Source organism: Anolis sagrei, chromosome 1 (genome assembly GCF_037176765.1).
Source record: "Anolis sagrei isolate rAnoSag1 chromosome 1, rAnoSag1.mat, whole genome shotgun sequence".
NCBI classification, from domain to species: domain Eukaryota; kingdom Metazoa; phylum Chordata; class Lepidosauria; order Squamata; family Dactyloidae; genus Anolis; species Anolis sagrei.
The window spans coordinates 226,568,088-226,588,221 of NC_090021.1; the positions used below are offsets into that span (position 1 = coordinate 226,568,088).

The following is a 20,134-nucleotide window of genomic DNA, read 5'->3' on the forward strand; positions in this document are numbered from 1 at the left end:
AAGCCACGCCCCTCCTCGTAGGAATCCTTCCAGAAGGGGCGTGGCCTCCATGAAGCCACGCCCACCCAATGCGTTGCAATGAGAGAGAGAAGGGGCGGGGGTCGCCTTGCAGCTGGTACCCAATGGGAGTCACTCAGGGGCGGAGGAGGACCAGGAGTGGGGGCTGCTCTTTCTCAGGCAGACGGAGACAGAGACAGAGACAGAGAGAGAGAAGGAGCCCCTTCCTGGGCTGCATTGTTCCTGCGAGGAGAAAGAGGAGGAAGGACCTTTGCAGGAGGAGCAGGTAAGCCCCCCCCCCCCCTTGGGCCCTTCCACTGGAGTTTCCATTTCCACGCTCTCTCTTCTAGCTCTTCCTCTTTGCACTCTTTGTATGTCAAAGCAAGGCGGGGGGGGGGGGGCACACACCAGATGTGCCTCTCTCTCTCTCTCTCCTTTGTAAATGGGATTTGTACAGCATTGATTGGCCTGTGTCCAAGTGCAGAGGAGAAAAGATCTCACTTGGAGAGTCTACCCACTTGGGGTTGAACATTTTATTGGGCAAATTCATTCATTCTTCAAACAGCCCCCCTTCCTGTAAATGGGATTTATAGTAGCTAATGCCTCCCAACAAAGGATCCCCCCCAGGCAGGAAGCAGCCAGTCTTTGAAGCTGCAAGGCCATTCAGTGCTAATCAAGGTGCGTCTCTCTCTTTCTCCTCCTTTGTAAATGGGATTTGCTCTGCATTGATTGGCCTGTGTCCATGTGCAGAGGAGAAAAGGTCTGAGTTGGAGAGTCTACCCACTTGAAGTTGAACATTTTTGGGGGTAAATGAATTCATTCTTTAAATACCCCCTTCCTGTAAATGGGATTTATAGTAGCTAACACCTCCCAACAAAGGATTCCTCCCAGGCAGGAAGCAGCCAGGCTTTGAAGCTGCAAGGCCATTTGGTGCTAATCAAGGTGGGTCTCTCTCCTCCTTTGTAAATGGGATTTGTACTGCATTGATTGGCCTATGTCCATGTGCAGAGTAGAAAAGGTCTGAGTTGGAGAGTCTATTCACTTGAGATTGAACATTTTTGGGGGTAAATGAATTCATTCTTTTACACCCCCTTCTTCTAAATGGTATTTATACTAGCTAACACCTCCCAACAAAGCATTCCCCCAGGCAGGAATCAACCAGGCTTTGAAGTTGCAAGGTCATTCAGTTCTAATTGGGGTGGCCAATTGTAACACTTGCCCCCAACAAACAAGAGTTCCTTCTCTCACACTGGACATTATTTCACAGATATATAAATCTTACTTGCTTAGTTTCCAACAGACCTCACAATCTCTGTGGATGCCTTGCCATAGATGTGTAAAGGTAAAGGTTTCCCTTTGACATTAAGTCTAGAAGTGTCCGACTCTACAGAGTGGTGCTCATCTCCATTTCTAAGCCGAAGAGCCGGCATTGTCCGTAGACATCTCCAAGGTCATGTGGCCAGCATGACTGCATGGGGCATCGTTATAATTTTATTTATAACCAGCGCTATCTCCCTGAGGGGACTCAGGGCAGTTTCCAAACATTTAATGCCATAATAAAAACAAAACAAGCCAAATGAACAATAAGTAAATAACACCAAGAACTGAAAACTAACCCAACATTAGTTAATCCTTCAGCCCCTGTCCTCTTTACTAAATACCTTAAAGAAAAACTAATTGTGAATCTTCCCTTTATAAACACCTTAAAGAATAATTAATTCTTAACCTTTCCTCTCTGAACATTCCGAATAATTCTTCAACACACACACACCCATTGTAAATGGGATTTACAGTGTGAATGAGCAGAGAGAATCTTCCTTGGAGGAATCTCTATTTTCTTCCTTCTGGATGAAATCCTTTGGCCAATTTATTAATTCTTCAACCTCCTTCCTCAATATCTTAAAGAAGAGGTAATTCTTATCTCCCCCTCCTCCCCTTTCTAAACATGTTCTTTAAACTGAGGTTGGCCCCTTCCACACACCTGAATACAATCCACATTGAACTAGATTGTATGGCTGTGTGGGCTAAAACCATCCAGTTCAAAAGCAGATATTGTTGATTTATCTGCCTTGATATCCTGGGTTATATGGCTGTGTGGAAGGGCCCTGAGCATCTCTCAGGAGTGCTTTAGTTGTGTGTTCCTGTATGACAGGATACTGAGCTCTATGGCCCTTGCAGTCCCTTCCCACCCATGCTTCTGTGCATTGCCTTTGAGGAGTACCTTGCAAGTAAAGGGAGAGTCATATGGCCCCACCTTTTACTCCGCTTACATGGTGTGGAGTTGTAATGAGGAGTGTGGTGGGCGGGATGTGGCTGCAGGTGAGGTTTGAGCCAGGGATGCCCTCTTGTGCCTGAGCTGTGGAGCTCCTCCTCCTTAAGTCAATTGCTGTCAATTAAGTAAATTGAATTTACCGCAATTAGGTTGGATCATTTTGTAAGAGGGAACTAACAACAGATGCCCTTCTGGGCTTGGAACTTCCCTGTGTGTTGCATCCTGGTTTTTTGAGATACTCTTGAGTATCAAGAGTAGAGAATGTGTCATTTTTTGCGGAAGGTGGGAGGGCATTGAAAGCATGTTGCTGCACCATTCCAGGTGCAGAAGCAAACCAGGAGTCCATCTGCACTGGCAAATGAATGCAGTTTGACACCACTTTTAATTGCTATGGCTCAATGCTATAGGGCAGGCATGAGAAAACTTCGGCCCTCCTACTGGCTGTTAGGAATTGTGGGAGTTGAAGTCCAAAACACCTGGAGGGCCGCAGTTTGCCCATTTCTGCTATAAAATCATGGGAGTTTTAGCTTTACAAAGCTAAAGAGTGCTGTTGCCTCACCAAACACCAAATCCCAGGATTTATTTATGCAATTTAATCTGTGTTCCCTAAAATGTCTGCCTCATCTTAGGACCAGCCTATGAGGTCATACTTATATACATGTCTAGCTGAAGATAAATCCCTCCATTGAATTCTATGGGACTCATATCTCAGTAGTAATTCCTGGCTCTGCACTGCTATTTACTTATCTGAGAGTAAGCTTTGTTGACTATAATATGATTTCTTGTGAATTGACAGTGATTATTTTAATTCTTTAAGTATTTTACTGCTTATGTGTTGCTCTGATGTTTTGATGAATGGTTTAATATCACAATGAATTTAATTTATATTGCATTTCTTGTATTTTTGTTGTAATTTGTAAAATCATGTTATAAGGTATGTTGCCTTCTGAACTTGATAGAAAATGGGATATAACTGGAATGCATAAATGTAGGAGCATGATATTAAAATATCAAAAAGGAAATAATGCCAGCTGTAGTAGAAAACAGTTGGTTGTGTGTGTGTTCCCCAAGATATGCAGTCATTGAATTTGGATATATCTAATATGAGTCGGCCATAACACCCCAATGGTACACTGGCCCAGGACAATTGATCAGTGGCATGCTAACTCAGCATGTCAATATGTTTATGAATAAGTTGTTTTAGCCTGATCTCTCCATTAAAAGGAGCTCCCGGCGGCACAATGGGTAAAACTGCTGAGCTGCTGAACTTGCTGATGTAAAGGTTCAAACCTGGGGAGCGGCGTGAGCTCCTGCTGTTATCCCCAGCTTCTGCCAACCTAGCAATTCGAAAACATGCAAATGTGAGTAGATCAATAGGTACCGCTCCGGCGGGAAGGTAACAGTGTTCGATGCAGTCATGCTGGCCACATGACCTAGGAGGTGTCTATGGACAACAGCGGTTCTTCGGCTTAGAAATGGAGATGAGCACCAACCCCCAGAGTCGGACACAACTGGACTTAATGTCAGGGGAAAACATTTACCTTTCCCTCCATTAAAAAGAAAAATAACTAATGGAATATTTCAAATCCCTGTCCAGTGTTGTTCAACATCTTTATAACTGATTTGGAGTGCATCTGCAATATAAAATTAATGTAGTTTGACACCACTTTAACTGCCATGGCTCCATGCTGTTGAATCATGGGAGTTGTAGTTTTACAACATTTTTTTGCCTTCCCTGCCAAAGAGTCCCAGGGCCTTGTCAAACTACAAAACTCAGGATTCCATAGCACTGAGACATGCCGTTAAACTGCATTAATTCTCCCGTGTAGGTGCACCCTTGTGTGATTAAACAAATGTGTATTACACATTCACATATGGCACAAAAATAGGCAGAGTTGTTCACATCCCAAAGGACAGAATCAGTATTCCAACTCGACAGATTGGAGCAGGATAAACATAAGGTGCTATATTTAGGCAGGATAAGTGAAATGTACAAATATTGGATGAGTAATTTGAAATAGTAAATGCTCCCAGTAGACTGCAGGCTAAACATGAATCAGAAGTGTGATGCAGCAAGCAAAAAAAAAAGCCCGTGCAGTTCTGGGGAAAAGTATGATAGCTGGGGCCCTACTCTAGTAGTTGGGAGCCTACGCTGGTTGCACAACGCGGGGCAGAATTAATGAAGGGAAGACGTGAGCAAAGCGGGTTAGAAAGGGGGGAAGACAGAAAGGGGGGGGGGCAACAAACAGCCAAGCATAATGCTTAAGGCAAGTGATGTTAGAGGTTATTTACTGTTAAATGATAAACAATGGCTTACGAAGATGGTAAACGGGGTAGAAATGTTTCCTCTCCCCCTTTGTGGCGAGCAATGTTCCCAGGACTCTGACACAGCTGTGTCTCTTACTCGCTCCAGTGTCTCACACACCTCTTCCCTTCCTTAATTCAGAGCTGCGTTACACAACTAGCGTAGCATTGGGTCCCAGCTATCATACTTTTGTCCAGTTCCGGCCTGTATCAATGGAACGAGGGAAGTAGCGGTGCTTTTCTGTTCTTTCTCAAACTCCAGCTGTAATGCTATGCAAAATTCTGGGTCCGGTTCAAGGATATTGCCAAAGTAGTGTCCAAAGGAGGAGAATCAACATGGTAAATGATCTCAAACCAAGCCTTTTGAGAAATGGCTTATGAAGCTGACTATGTTTAACTTGGAGAAAATAAGATTGAGTGGTGATAAAATAGTTATTTTTCAATATACAAAAGGATGTCATTTAGAAGACGTTATCTGCTGCTTCAAAGGCTAGAGCACAGAGCCTTGGGTTCAAATGGGAAGAAAAGAGATTTGCCCTAAACATTAGGAAGAGCCTTTGATGGCAAGAGGTGTTTGACAGTTGGAGAGACTATGTCGGAAGGTGAAGTCTCCTTTCTGGAAGATTTTTAAGGAGAAGGGTGATGACTATCCCTCGGGAGTGATCTAGCTCTGAATTCTTGCATTACAGATCTTTGGCCTAGCAGTAGTTCCCAACCTGTGGGTCCCCAGATGTTTTAGCCTTCAACTCCCAGAAATCCTAACAGCTGATAAACTGGCTGGGATTTCTGGGAGTTGGAGGCCAAAACACCTGGGGACCCACAAGTCCAAAACCACTGGCTTAGATGGCCCTTGCAGTCCAACACAGCTCTATGATTCCATAGTTATTTGGAGGCTAATGCTCCCCAGATATTAGTATCTGTTCAAGGAAATTTGTTGTCACACTGTGCTCAAATCATTATTCCTTTAACAAACGGGAATTTTAAAAATGTGTATTTCACCATAAGCGTCATCACATCTTTGGGTTGATAGTATATACAAATCAGTCTCAATCCACAAGCTCAAACTTCAGTTCTGGAGCAGTGTGACAAATCTTGGTGGTCATATACTTGCTCTTTATGCAGTGTTTCCTTTGTATAGCCACAATTTGTCTTTAGAAGACTGAGCAACTTGAAAAATAAATTGATATGTTTTCTATTTGTATGTTTACTCTATATTCCTTCTAAAGACTGCATATGATTTTAACACGTAGATCAATAGGTACCACTTCGGCAGGAAAGTAACAGTGCTCCATGCAATCATGCTGGCCACATGACCTAGGAAGTGTCTATGGACAACACTGGCTCTTCTGCTCAGAAATGGAGATGAGCACCACCCCCTAGAGTCGGGCATGGCTAGACTTAATGTCAAGGGGAAATTTCTACCTTTACTAGGCTAAAAGAGTGCTACAGTGGATTTTCAGGCTGAAAGAGTGCTACAGTGGATTTTCATGCCCAAATTATTTATTTATTGCTGCTATTGTATTAATTTGATTGTTTTAACTAGTTGTTGTTATATTGTATTTTGTATATTGTATTAAGTGAACTGTTGGGCATAGAATTGTGCCTTTTGTAAGCCGCCCTGAGTCCCCCCTAGGGGGTTGAGAAGGGCGGGGTAGAAGCACTCCAAATAAATAAATAAATAAATAATGGGTAATTCAGACCTTCTTCTCCAGACTCATAGTCTCAGTACAGTTTTAAGACTACTGTTCTGGAATAGAAATACTGTTAGTCTTGGAAGTATCTTTTGAATTAAATAATGCTTTATCAAGTGCTGTTAGTCTCCCTAGAATCAATGAAATTGAGCCAATTTAGTCTTGGCAGTCCCCAAGTTACAAACAAGATAGGTTCTGTAGGTTTGTTCTTTAGTTGAATTTGTATGTAAGTCAGAACAGGTACATTTTTAAAATGCATGTACAAAGGTTATCTAGAAAGTATGATTAGAAGACACATAGCTCTAGTGGGGAATTTTTGCAGGGTAAGTTGGTACCACTGCTGTGTAGCGGGAAGCCAACGAAAGCGAACTAACAGTGTCAGCCATCAGTAGCTCATCAACTGGTGTTGTGGTGAAGGTTAGAGATGAGCGTCCTCATTCCATTTCCCTCCAAGTGCAAAGTTTGTGCTGCAGTATGCTACCTAAATGCTAAGGGTATGAACACACTGCTGCGATTCATTGCAAAATTGTATCAGTTTATGGAAAGGACGTAATGTCAAGATAACATGTGACAAATTGGGTATGGAATATATTGTGAGACCATGAAGAAACTTCTCTAAGCCATCCAAAACAATGTCGTGAGATTGTACGACAGTTTGTCTCCTTCATGACAATGCACGTCCACACACCGCTCATACAACACAAGAGTTGTTGACTTCATTTGGTTGGGATGTTTTAAACCACCCATCTCACAGCCCCAATCTTGCACCCAGTCACTATCATCTATTCACTAAATTGAAGGAACATCTTGGTGGAAAACACTTTTCTGACAACGAGGAGGTGGAAATTGAAGTGACGAACTGGCTGAAAAAGATGGAGGGAAACTTCTATGACTCAGTCAACAAAAATTCATCTCACGGATGACAAAATGTATTGAACTAAATTGTGATTATGTGGAAAATAATGTAATACCTCTGCTACAATCCATGTAAGTTTTATTAAAATATATTCATTCTTTGTATTTTTAAAAAAATGCAATCTTACTTTCCGGGTAACTCTCGTATTTAGCTTTGGATGGCATAGGGAAGGATTAACATCCCTGTGGTGTTCGTTTTGGTGTCTGTGCCCCTGATCAGAAGATTTCACCTCACTTTCTGTCCTTGTAATTGGATTTTGAAAAAAAAATGGCTCGTTGTGGAAAAAAGTATTACTAATAAATCTTCAATTGATACAACTTTCCTTGTGATAACTCTTTCAGGGGTGGATTTCTCTCACTTCCTGTTGTCTCACCCCCATTCTTAACTAGGAGTAATTCATAAGTCAGATGTATGTAACTCAAGGACTGTGTATACTTTGCTATCCAAGCTGATTTGTAGCTTCCTATCTTCAGTCTCATTCCCATAAGCATCACCCTACTGGAATCTAGTTCAGTTGACAACTAGTCCGAATCATCCACAAGTCATCTAATATAAAATGCTTTCTGACAGCAAAATTCTATACTTGTCTATTCAGAATCAGTAGGATTTACTCTCTAGGAAGACAGCTGTAGAACTTTAGCAGAAAACAATGCTTTTGTTTAGCTTATGCTTCCTTTTTTTTTGTATGGCATCAGCCGTTGCCTTCAAAAGGAATAGTCAATCTCTCTTTAGGTACGGATTATCATTCTTTATGACCTTTCTGATATGGCTGTGTTTGTAATAACATGCATAGTCTATAAAAGTAGAATAGGGAGAGAATTCATATTGGAGATGTTGATTATGATCATCCTTTTTCTGGAACAGAAAATGATATTTTCAATGGATAAGATTTGCCACTTCCAATTGCACACTGCATGAGAAAGGCCACAAGAGCCTTAGCTTATTTAAAATTGAAGCGGATTAAAAGCATAGCTGTGCTTTGGGTGTGGCTTATGCCTGTGCAGAAACTAGTGCTGCACAGGGTGAAGCATATTAGATTTGTCAGTGCACAAATAAATACACAGGAAGGAGTGGTGACAGTGTCTAACTCACCAGGTTTGTTTCCAGGGTTGATTGCTCTCACATTTCTTGTGTTCAGCAACCATCATTCTGTCCCCTCTGCTTGCTTTTTTAAATGCCATATTCCATTAGGCTTTGTTGATTCCTCGCCTGTCATGTTGCTATGACACAGCCATATAAAGCACCATTTGTTTCCCTAGGATGCCCTACATATCTCAAATGGACTATATAAATTCAGTTCTTTAATCCCAGGGAAAGCACTAATCTCAGCTAGGAAAACTAGGTCTTCATCATTCTGAGTGCTAATTCTATGGGTGAGCCAGTTCTGTAAAGATGCTTTTCTATGTTGGAGGCATTCTGGCAAGATTATTTGTGATATTGCCTTCCTTTTGGGAAAATAATGGTTAATTTATTTTGAACAATGATTGTTTACTATTCTCTCTTGCATGATAATCTTATTGAGGGGCTGCTTAAAAATGCAGATATCCATCTTTGGCACTGTTTATTCATAGAATCACAGTGTTGAAAGGGACTGCAAGAACCATTTAGTCCAATTCCATGCCATGCAGTAGTACAGAACTTAATAATAATAAATTATTATTATTATTATTATTATTATTATTATTTTGGGTTGCTGTGAGTTTTCCGAGCTGTATGGCCATGTTCCAGAAGCATTCTCTCCTGAAGTTTCACCCACATGTATAGCAGGCATCCTCAGAGGTTGTTGGGTCAGTTAGAAGCTACACAAGTAAAGTTTATATATCTGTTCAGTGGCTTCTCTGTGTAGTCTCATATGGTGGTTGTTAAGGACCACCAAATGTAGCATTGCCCAAACACAAATCAAGGAACATGAAAGGCACTGCAGACTGATCCAACCAGAGAAGTCAGCCATAACGGAGCTCTAAATGAAACTGAATTCTAATGTTTACTTTTTCCTGCTCAGAGGAAGGAGCATGCTGCAAGCCTAGGCCTTTGTATTCCTTTCTGTTTATACAAATGTCACTTAACCACGAGAGAGGAATGTTTGGCCAATGAGCTACAGGTAGCCTTACTTTATTTTTTTTAACAAAACTTTACTAATATATTTTGCTTGGAAAGACCCTCTAAGAGATGTTGGGGGGAAATCACCACATTGGGGAAGGGGAGTTGTGGATGGTCTTTCACTAAAGCAATGGCACAGAAGGCTCTGGAAAGCATGCATGCAAGCTGAAAATAGCACTAGATTAGAAACTAAATGCTAAAAGGGAAGCCATTATTTTTGGAAGCAATCAATTTTCCTGAGCAATTACAGGCGAGGGAGCTGCAGAGATTTTGCTTTTCCTTAATAGCAAAGACCTCACTAGACACCAAGACAGGAAAAAAAATGTGTACTACTCTTCCTCAGACATCAGCATTCTGGCCAGCCATCTCTATGTCTGGGTTTTGGAGTCCACCAGCAGCCATAGAGTGCCAAACATCCCTAAACAATGCTTCTTTTTCTGCTTTGAGTTTTAGAAAAATTGTAGCACTTAAGGAACATAGTACAGTCAGTCCTCTGCATTTGTGGAGTTGATTAGAAGTTGACCATTATATTACCTCAGCAATATCTACCTCACATTTCCTCTTATGATCACCACAACATGGGCACATGCTTGTCCATATGCATTCATGGCACTTTCTTCTTGACTGGAGTTCTTTGCTGATATTATCCTAGATCTGTGCATGCTACAATTATTCTCCTCTTCCTTCTAGACTCATAATTGCTGCCATTGAACTAGTACTGACATATGCTTGGCCATGCCCAACTGTATTATTAGGAGGTGGCCTAGCAATGAAGGCCAGTCTCATCATTTCTACAACAACATGAGAGTGAATAGCTGAAGAAGCATATGTTAAGACTAAGACTATCTAGGCTGGCTTAGTATTGTAGGGGTTGTCTACACCGGTAAAAAACCAGAACATGCATTTACCCCTATTATGGTGCTGAATTACAGTTTCATTACTGAAACAACATTTATTGATGCTGTTTAATGAGTTTTTATTTGGTGCTTTATGTTATTGCTTTATAGAGTTGAATGTTTGATACTATTTATTTGTATTGCTTAATTTATGGCATTGAATATTTGTTTTTTTTATGATGTAAGCCATCCTGAGTTCCCACAGGGAGATGAAATAAGATATAAATAAAGTTTTGTGTTGTTGTTATTGACCATAGAATCATGCTAGAGGACCTACAAATTCTTAGAAGTAACACCTCTTTAGGAATCTCTAGTCCACCTATCTGTGATCAGTTTCTGGTAGATGTTGACTGGAGTTGTGCTGGAAGATCTAGACAATCCTAGAGAGATATTCTCTCCAGTAAATTGCGACTTTTTTAATTAACATTTTGTCCACTCTTTTAGTGGTTGTGCATCCCCAAACCCAGCAAATGTGGAAAGCTGACTATATAGTGAAAGATGTACAGGGTTAGTCAAAATGCATAGGCCAATAAGCCATTCAATTGAATGGCTTATTGGCCTATGCATTTTGACTAACCCTGTATAATACAATGTCCTTTGATGCTTCTTGGCAGGGGGTTGGACTGGATGGCCCATGAGATCTCTTCCAACTCTATGATTCTATGGTTCGTGTTAGGAACTGTCCATCTGGAAGCACCAAAGCCTTATCTGGCAAACAAATCTGGATTATATAATACAACCCTGAATATTCCAGAATCCTATTTTTCTTTAGCATTTTTGCCTGATAGAGTCAAAGATTTTTGGCCCGCTGATGATTGAGTTCGCTGAAGACTCTAGTCTTCAGGGAGATGTACCTCTACCTTCCAAGCAGTGAAGTTCATAAACAAATATTACTTGGGGCAATCCATCACTATGTTCATTTTTCAGTTTAGACCACTGCTTGAAAGGGTTATTTTTGGACTACTACTCCCAGAAATTTCCAGCCATCAAGACAGTTTTTTTTTCTGTGTCCCGAGTGACTTGAGAAACTGCAAATTGCTTCTGGTGTGAGAGAATTGGCCAGCTGTAGTCTATTTAGTGCAATCCCCATATCCACAGGGAATGTGTTCCCAGACTTTGCACAGATACATAAAAACATGGATAATAGCAAACTATATTGAAACAAATGCCTTCTGGATGAAAAATACCATAAAGATGTGCTGGTAGGTGTAGAAGATACTTAAAGAGAACATACTTTGTCGAATATGGACAAATGAAACTACAGATACCAGTCATGCAGGTATGGGGGTTGTGCTCTATTTTGCTTTGTGGTCATTGAACAGCCTTTCTTGGGATGATCGATTTAAGCCACTATTGGTGGTCTGATTTCAGAAAAATGCTTAGATGTGATATATACTTCTGATTTTTTCCCCAGTTGACAGACTCACCCCCTTCAGTAAATAATAAAACAAAACAAAACACACATACATCTGAATGGGCATAAATTGAGATATTGGTTTAAGTGATTCATCAATAAAAACATATTAATGCTGCTTCTGCAATGAGAACTATACCCAGTGAGATTTTGGAGGGCAGCATATCCCTTGCATTTATTATTCTCTCACAACTGTGATTTGTCAATATTTTTGTTTGTAATGTTTTTGAGCCTCCAGTGTTGAATAAAACAGTCCGCATTTCCCCTTTTCTTTGTTCAATAGGGATTCCTTCTAAAAAATTGCAAGGACTTCAATAAACTCCACAACTTCAGCAGGCAGCCCTAAAGATCCTTGGAAAGCACAGCGACAGCATTCTGCATAGTAACAGTCAATTCCTTCGTGCTAAAAATTCCCCTGAACCGCTCCCTGGGCCTTTTGCTGCAGACAGGCTACTGTTAGCCAGCCGGTCCGTCTCCAGACTTCTCAAGGTATTTTCTGCCTTCTGATTTCCTTTCCAGGCATTGATGATAATGGCTTCATTCTCCTTAGTTTCTAAGAAAGATACATGCTTGCATGAATAGATGTAAAATAATGTAGGTGTGGCTGTGTGAGGTTATGCTTATTGCTAGGATAGTCGGAAAGCCTGTTATATGAGCAAGCATTCCCCATCCTCCTAAATCAATCAAGGAGCCGAAACAGTTGGTAACAGGGATGCATGCACCATAATGCCTCCCATCTACACATATGTAAATTATTTGTTTTATATTTTTTACTTTTTCTTCTCCTGATATAGGCATTCTATAGGTGGTGGAAAGATGTCAGTATATCTATATACATAAAAGTCAAAGAATGTGTGTGCTTGTTTGTTTGTACCTCAAAGACTGTTGTTAGGAGAAATGGTCCTCTGTCATGTCACTGGATTGGCGGTTGCTAGGTGTAGTGGCCATCTGTGATGTCATTGGGAAAGACAGGTAACATGTTGTAACATGGGAAGGAAGGGAAAGGGGGAAAGGTATGAGGGGAAGATAAAGGTAAAGGTTTCCTCTGACATTAAATCTAGTCGAGTCCAACTGGGTGGTGGTGCTCATCTGCATTTCTCAGCCAAAGTGCCGGTGTTGTGCATAGACACCTCCAAGGTCATGTGGCCAGCATGATTGCATGGAGCATTGCTACCTTCCCACAGAAGCAGTACCTATTGATCTAGTCACACTTGCATGTTTTTGAACTGCTAGGTTGGCAGAAGCTGAGGCTAACAGTGAGAGCTCACCTTTACCTTTACTGTTCCTCCCTCCCTTGCTTTTCAATAATTTTTAAATGGTTTTCATTTTGTCCTAGCATTGCCATGGGCATTTGTGCCCCCTCTTGCCAGCATACCTAACCATGAAAGGCAATGAGTTGCAATCGAAAACGAGTTGCAATCGAAAACATGCCCTGATAGAAAGTCAATTTTGAACTTGCTAAATTTCACCCTTAAAGAAGACTTTTCAAAATCCTGCTCGTTGAGTCTAATGTGGTAGAGCATTGCCTCCTTGCCTAATTATTGATTTGTTTTAACTTAGTCACCTTGACTTCCCTTTTGGAAGAAAATATAGAAATCAAGTATGTTTTTCTTACTTGTCTTTCTCTCCCTCTCTCTTTCAGGGTTAAGACCAGAATGCCCTAGTACAACACTATGAAATGGTCACTCCTGTTAAATGGAGTGCAGCTACTGGCACATTAATGGCTCATAAATGCGAACGAATCTGATCTGGAACAAAACTGCACCAGGATGCCCAGCGAGAGGTTCCAGAGCAACAGTGCGTTAGAGGAGCCTGCACTCAGGGAAAGCAAGTCCGGGGCCCAAAGCCCCAATTGCAACTCCTTACGCAGGGCTGTGGCCACTGCCGTGACCTTTGATGGAGAAGCCACCACTGAGAGACGGAAGAAGAAAAAGAAAGAGTCCCGCCCCGAATCCATCATAGTTTATCGGTCGGGGAATGAGAACAAGGTGGAAGAAGAACAGGCAGATGATGAAGGGGCTGAGAGAAGTTCTGAGGAAGGCTCCAAATTCCTGGGACACGCCGCAGGAGACGGTAACCACCTTGCAATAAAAATAGTTTGCTGTTAATAATTTGCTTCACTTTTTCCTAAAAAGGAGGTCTGTTCATCCTGGACCATCATTCTCTAGGGTTTCTGTTTTATTTAACATCTGTTCTATGTGCCTGAATATTTTCCTGCCTTTGTTTTCTGACAAATGGAACTTTTCGTAGTTGCATTTACTACTTTTTGTGGTGCCTGAGTTTTCATTTTCAGTCCCTTTGCCAGTAGTTTGTAACATCATTTTCCTTTACAATTGATTTTCAGAAAACTATACACAACAGCCCCATTTATTTTTTGTTGCTTACTTTACTTAGGCGATCCCTTATAGCCTGTGGATGATGGCCCTCCAAGTGTAATTGTCTTGGCGATGGGTCTGTAGGCCGTGGAGCCCTAATCTTGATCCGCATGTTCTCCTTCAGTGAGGGTATTGGTTTCCAGGTGGAAAGCAGTCCCAGTCAACGTTGGCTTGATGTGCCTTCCTCTTGGCACATTTTTCCCTTCCTCCCTTTATTCGTGCCTCTTTGAATTCCGCAGCAGTGCTGGTCACAGCTGACCTCCAAGGGCCAGGACTCCCCAGTTCTCCGTGTCTATGTCACAGTTTTTAAGGCTGGCTTTAAGCCCATCTTTAAATCTCTTTTCCTGTCCACCAACTCTACGTTTCCTGTTCTTGAATTAGGAGTATAGTAACTGCTTTCAGTTATTGGGCATTCAGACAGCATAGCCAGTCCAGCGGAGTTGATGGCGTGGGAGCATCGCTTCAGTGCTGCTGGTCTTTGCTTCTTCCAGCACGCTAACATTTATCTACCTGTCTTCTCAAGAGATTTTCAGGAGTTTTCAGAGACGCTGATGGAATCGTTCCAGGAGTTGAGTGTGGCATCTGTAGAGACAGTCCACATTTCGCAGGCGTATAGCAGGGTTGGGAGGACAATAGCTTTATAAACAAGCACCTTGCTTTACCTACAGATGTCCTGGTACTCAAACACTCTCTGCTTCATCTGGAAAAATGCTGCACTTGCAGAGCTCAGGCGGTGTTGTATTTCAGTGTCAATGTTGACTTTTGTGGAGGAGTGGCTGCCAAGGTAGCAGAAATTGTCTACATTTTCTAATGTTACACCATTAAGCTGTATTTTTGACATTGCAGAGGGATTGGCTGGTAGACACAACCAGTTTAAAAATTCAGTTTGACTTACCCTGCCCAGTAACATCACTTGGCTCTTAACTTAAATAAATAGTATGCATCATTTTTATATGACCCATTTCAGAGGATCCATCTAAAGCTCTTCTCTATTTGTTCTCAATTTCATCATCCTAAAAAATTGGTGTCATTTGAAAATGGCTTTACTTCGTGCAGTTCAATGGCAGATCCTGCATCTTGGTTGGATCTGTTAGTGATAATATCAGTTCATTCCTATCCACTGCTGTCTGTTGTTTAACCAACAGGTTCTGTCCATTTGTTTTTAAATTGCACATGAGCACATTGTAACCACATTTTTTTTTATTCCTAGGTTCCTGGGCTATGCCTCTAGATAGCAGGTATGTCACTTTAACTGGGACCATAACAAGAGGGAAGAAGAAAGGCCAGATGGTGGACATCCATGTTACTCTTACTGACAAAGAGCTGCAGGAGCTGGCTCGGTCAAAGGAGCCTCCAAAACCAGAAACGCCTGAAGGGAAAAAAGCTTGTCAGGTTGGAGTAGATAAAGGCCCTCATGTTCTCCTCTGGAGCTTTGCCTGTCTCCCAATCATCTTTGTCATGTCCTTTGTGGTTTCCTTTTATTATGGGACCATCACTTGGTACAATGTCTTCCTGGTGTACAATGAAGAGAGGACCTTTTGGCACAAGATAACCTTCTGCCCCTTTCTCATTATCTTCTACCCAATCATCATCATGGTGGTTTCCTTCTCATTGGGCCTCTACACAGCACTGACTCAGATCTCTTGGGCCTTTGGGGAATGGTGGCACGCGGTCCGGGATATGGAGAAAGGCTTCTGTGGCTGGCTCTGCAGCAAGATGGGCCTGGAGGACTGTTCTCCCTACAGCATTGTAGAGTTACTGGATTCAGACAACATTTCTGGTACCATGTCAGCTAAAGGTTCAGCTCAGGGTGAAGAGATATCAGCAGTCTGAGTGACACTGGGCTGTTCCTGTTCATGAGGGGAGAAACTTGAGCAAGGGCATACAGATGTTTCTTTTGGGGAGTAAAATCCTCCAAGAAATCTGGAACGTTCAGGAAGACCACAAAAGTCTCTGTTGATGGGACCATTTTCAAAATACAGGGGGTGACCCTGTACTCTTTCCCTTGTGAAAAGAGACCTTTTTGATGAAAGCTAGAGTGTCCAGGGGAGCTAGTGTGGTTTAGTGGTTTGAGTGTTGGATCAGGATTCTGGGAAACCGGGTTTCAAATATATTCCCAGTCCTGGAAACCCACTGAGTGACCTTAGGATAGTTGTATTCTTTGCCTGAGAGCAAAGCAGTGCAAACCACTTCTAAATAATTCTGGCCAAGATAAAAGAAAAACTGATGCTAGAGTTGACATAAGTTTACTTGAAGGAACATAATAATAACAAGCGTTTTCAGGAGTTGAGCTCTGGCAGATTGCATTTTCAAATCCTTGCTGGTGTTCAGCATGAACTAGTGCAGGGCTTGACTTTCTGTCCTTTTAGAAGGCAGGTGAAGGGGTGTATGTTTATATCTCTCCACATATATCAAAATAACTCATAACTAAGACTAGAAGGCTAAAACATAGAATCATAGAGTTGGAAGAGACCTCGTGGGCCATCCAGTTCAATCCCCTACCAAGAATGCCCCAAAGTCATCAGATCCTGTCTGATTTTGGAAGCTGAGCAGGGTCAGTCCTAGTTAACACTTGGATGTGAGACAACTAATGAATAACAGGATATGAGAGAAAAGGAATAGTCTAGTCTTAAGAAAACCCAACAACATCCATGTAGTCACCATCAATCAACAGATGAAGGCACATAAACACACAAGAAATCTAGGCAGAAGTTTCCTTTTTGCCATACCTGTTTTCTGTGTGCAGATTTTATTTTTGGTGTGCTTTTGCTTAAAAAGAAAGAGAACTTTCAAAAATGCAAACCCTGCTTTTCACCCAGTGGTCTGATAGGATTTAGTCCAGGAACAATTTTACATGCCCAATCTTCCATAACTTTTAACATAAACGTGCAAGACTGGCTCATAATGATGCTGGTCTGATTGGTGGCTTTTGTTGGGGTTTATTAAAACACATTGTTGAGGTGACAGATATTCTGTTTGATTGGAGTTGCTTGGTAGGGAGAAGGGAATGCAAAACGAACAGCTTGGCAAAATGGATCCTCCACTGTAAATATGCAGATGTGCTCTTCTGGCTGATGCCTACCTCAGTGTTGCTGAAAATCAGGGGCTGACAACTCCAATCTGGAATGTGCTTACCAGGTTAGTCCACTCTAGCAGCCCTTCCAATGTTATTACAGGTAGTGATAGACATAAGAGCACACGGTGAAACTGAATGTCCTGGATCACAGTAGGCTCCCCATTTCATCCCACTATTTGTACACTCTTTGTGTTCCCTGCATGGTTGCCACACATTATAAACATATATATAATATTTGTTAAAAGATGCTCCATCTAGCATTTCGTTTCATATGTGGGAACAAAGCCAAGATGAATCAGAAACCGGGGGGGGGGGGGGGAGGGGGGGGAGGGAGAACTACAAAAACAAAATAAACACACTAGTGAAAATTAATTTATGTTTATGTAGATTGTTAGCACAAGCCTTATTGTTCTCATAGAATATATAGTGGGAAGGGAAAGGAGTTAATGCCATAAGTTGTCCAACAGAATGCTCTATGTGACTGTTTTTATGGAAGCAAATACTTCTGGGATGGATAGTAACATGTCTCCTACTGAAATAATACATTTTCTTCTGAGATATGCATTATTGAGCCTTCTTAATTCATAGTCTTTTGACTATGGGCTTCTGTGAGGGAAACAAGACAGCCCAATTACTGGTGCTAGTTGTATTTGCCTTTCTTTGATACTGTTGTATTTGCCTTTTCCCCCCTAAATACTATAGACTCTCCTTTCTCCCATGATGCAGCTTTAGTGGCCTAATACTGCAAAGCATTTGTAAAGCCTAATTACTTCGTTAAAAGCCATGCAAAAATTGAGAAGCACAATGTCTTCCAGCTTTGTTTCACGAATAATTGCTGGTTGTGTGCCACCTGGCACCTATAAATGTATTATTTTCAGATGAGTCTTTTTTATAAGTATACTCACCTTTTTTTCCTAGTGAACTTCACAGAGGAAAAATAGAAAAAAATCAACAAGTTGGCAGCAAAAATCACCACACTACCAACTTGGACAGTTAAAAGAATACAGTATATGTATATACAGTGATTTAACCTAATTTTTCTTGGAAAGATTACTTCCCTCCCCAAAGAATGATGAATGGAGTGGGCTGTGCAAGGTGGATGACTCAGTGAGTATTTCTGTGCTGCATTGTTCAAACACTTCAATTCTACTTCAGTGGTCTTGGTTTCGTCCTATGGAATCCTCTGTAGCAAAGTACTGAAATGCGTCAATTATCAAAACCAATGTATTCCCTAGCATTGTCTCTTTGATGGAAAATGTGGTACCAGAAACAGAAAAAAATATGGAAAGAAAGTCCATATAACATGTTTAAGTAAACTTTTAATTTAAAACTAGGAGAACGAAACAATCTTGTCAGGTAGACCTGAAATGAAACAATCTTGTCAGGTAAACCTTGTCTAATTAAACAAAAACTTTTTGAAAATTATTTCCAAAATATATCAAGGGTTCCCCCATCAGTTGTTTTCCTCCTCCTCCTCTTCCTCCTCCTCCTCTTCTTCTTCCTATTATTATTATTATTATTATTATTATTATATACAGATCATTATGCTGATTTTTGTATTTGGTCACACGTGTGAGGTATCGGCAAATAAGGCGTGCAAATCCGAGTAGGGTGGCCTTTTGTAGCTGACAGATAATTTTGTCAGTGCCAATGGTTTTTAAATGTAGGCCAAGGTCTTTAGGCACTGCACCCAGTGCCAATCACCACTGGGACCACCTTGACTGGCTTATGCCAGTCATTATTATTATTATTATTATTATCATCTCTCTTTTTCTCTCCACAAGGAGACTCCAAGTGGCTCAACATTTTTTTTCTAATGAGAGCTATACTTTTTAACATGTTGGGAGCATATGCTCAGTAAGTATCATGCATGCTCAGTAGGTATCTTGAAGGAAGGTGATGTTAATTTACTTTTGTAGGCAGCCATGTAGCTACAGGAGGATCAAGTAGAGCAGAATCCTGCATGTTTCCCACACCAAACTTCATTGCATTGTTTACCGCAAACACTGCTTCAGCCTGACACAAACATTATTGTTGCAGTAAACAATGCATTGAAGCTTAAGTGGGAAACAGGATTCCTGCACTGTCCTCCCAATGCTGTTGCTGGGGGACAAATCCATGTAGAAAAAGAGAAAAGTGGAAAAGGAAGGGATGAGCAAATATAAAAAGACTTTGTAAAAAGGAACTTCTTTTTGTCAAAGACTTTATTAACTGAAGCATATTGATATGCCAAGTACCTCACTCAACTACAAATTGCAGGATCCCATAGGATGGAACCATGGCAGTTAAAGTGGGATCACACTGCTATACCTGTGTAGTGTGGACACACTCTGTATTTGATTCACTGGTTTGTTGGCCCCAGTGGCTGGCCCTGCAACTGGACAGACTGAGGCGATTGCTTCAAGCGGCTCATTGGGGATGACACAAACAAACAGCACATTTTGTATATTGGCAGCTATTCTCAATTCATGTTGTGGTTGAGGAGGAGAGGCAGTTTCCTGCCTCACGTGTCAAAATAACCTGACCAACCATGTGCACTGGGCACCTTGACCAGTTGGGGTGAGATTGACCCCCTTTTACCTCACGCAGCAAATGATCTTGGGATAGTCCAAGTAGGAGGAAGTTGGAGAAAAATCCTCCATGCCTCCAGTATTAATTCTACATCTGTATGCACCCTTTGTCATCTTGCAATTCCCCAAAGAGTTTTTGCTAGCTGAATGTGTATAGCTTTTGTTCTTATTTGTACTGGGAGATGTAAAGATGTGTTTCTTAATATTTATTTGATTTCCATTTTTCTCTTCTTGATCTCCAGCCTCAAAGTGAACCATAGTTCTCCCTGCTCGATTTATATTAAAGTGCTGTGAATAGTACCTTGCATCTATCATTACTTTATTATTTTGCATGTTTTTCTTCTGCCTTGTTTTTACAGTCCTTTTATTCTCTCTTCTTTGCATACTTTAAGTAGAGTATTTCAGTACTGAGTTCCAGGCCACCTGAGATCTGGGCCATCTTTATTTCTTGACTTTACGTCCCGATTCAATTGTCATTGCACACTCTAATGGAGTCAGCAGAATCTCTTACTAAGACCATACA

General features: G+C 41.3%; 1 protein-coding gene across 2 annotated transcripts; it reads left to right on the top strand.

Annotated features, from left to right (window-relative positions):
* Window positions 1-31: 31 nt before the first annotated feature.
* TMEM169 (transmembrane protein 169) lies at window positions 32-19,911 on the top strand. Of its 2 annotated transcripts, XM_060773962.2 has the most exons (4): window positions 32-283; window positions 11,874-12,079; window positions 13,233-13,663; window positions 15,176-19,911. In XM_060773962.2, exons 3-4 carry the CDS (start codon window positions 13,360-13,362, stop codon window positions 15,796-15,798), a joined length of 927 nt encoding a protein of 308 aa, XP_060629945.1. In that variant the 5' UTR covers window positions 32-283; window positions 11,874-12,079; window positions 13,233-13,359; the 3' UTR covers window positions 15,799-19,911. The 2 variants fall into 2 exon arrangements, with proteins under 2 accessions (XP_060629945.1, XP_067329744.1); XM_067473643.1 differs by lacking the exon at window positions 11,874-12,079.
* Window positions 19,912-20,134: the final 223 nt, after the last annotated feature.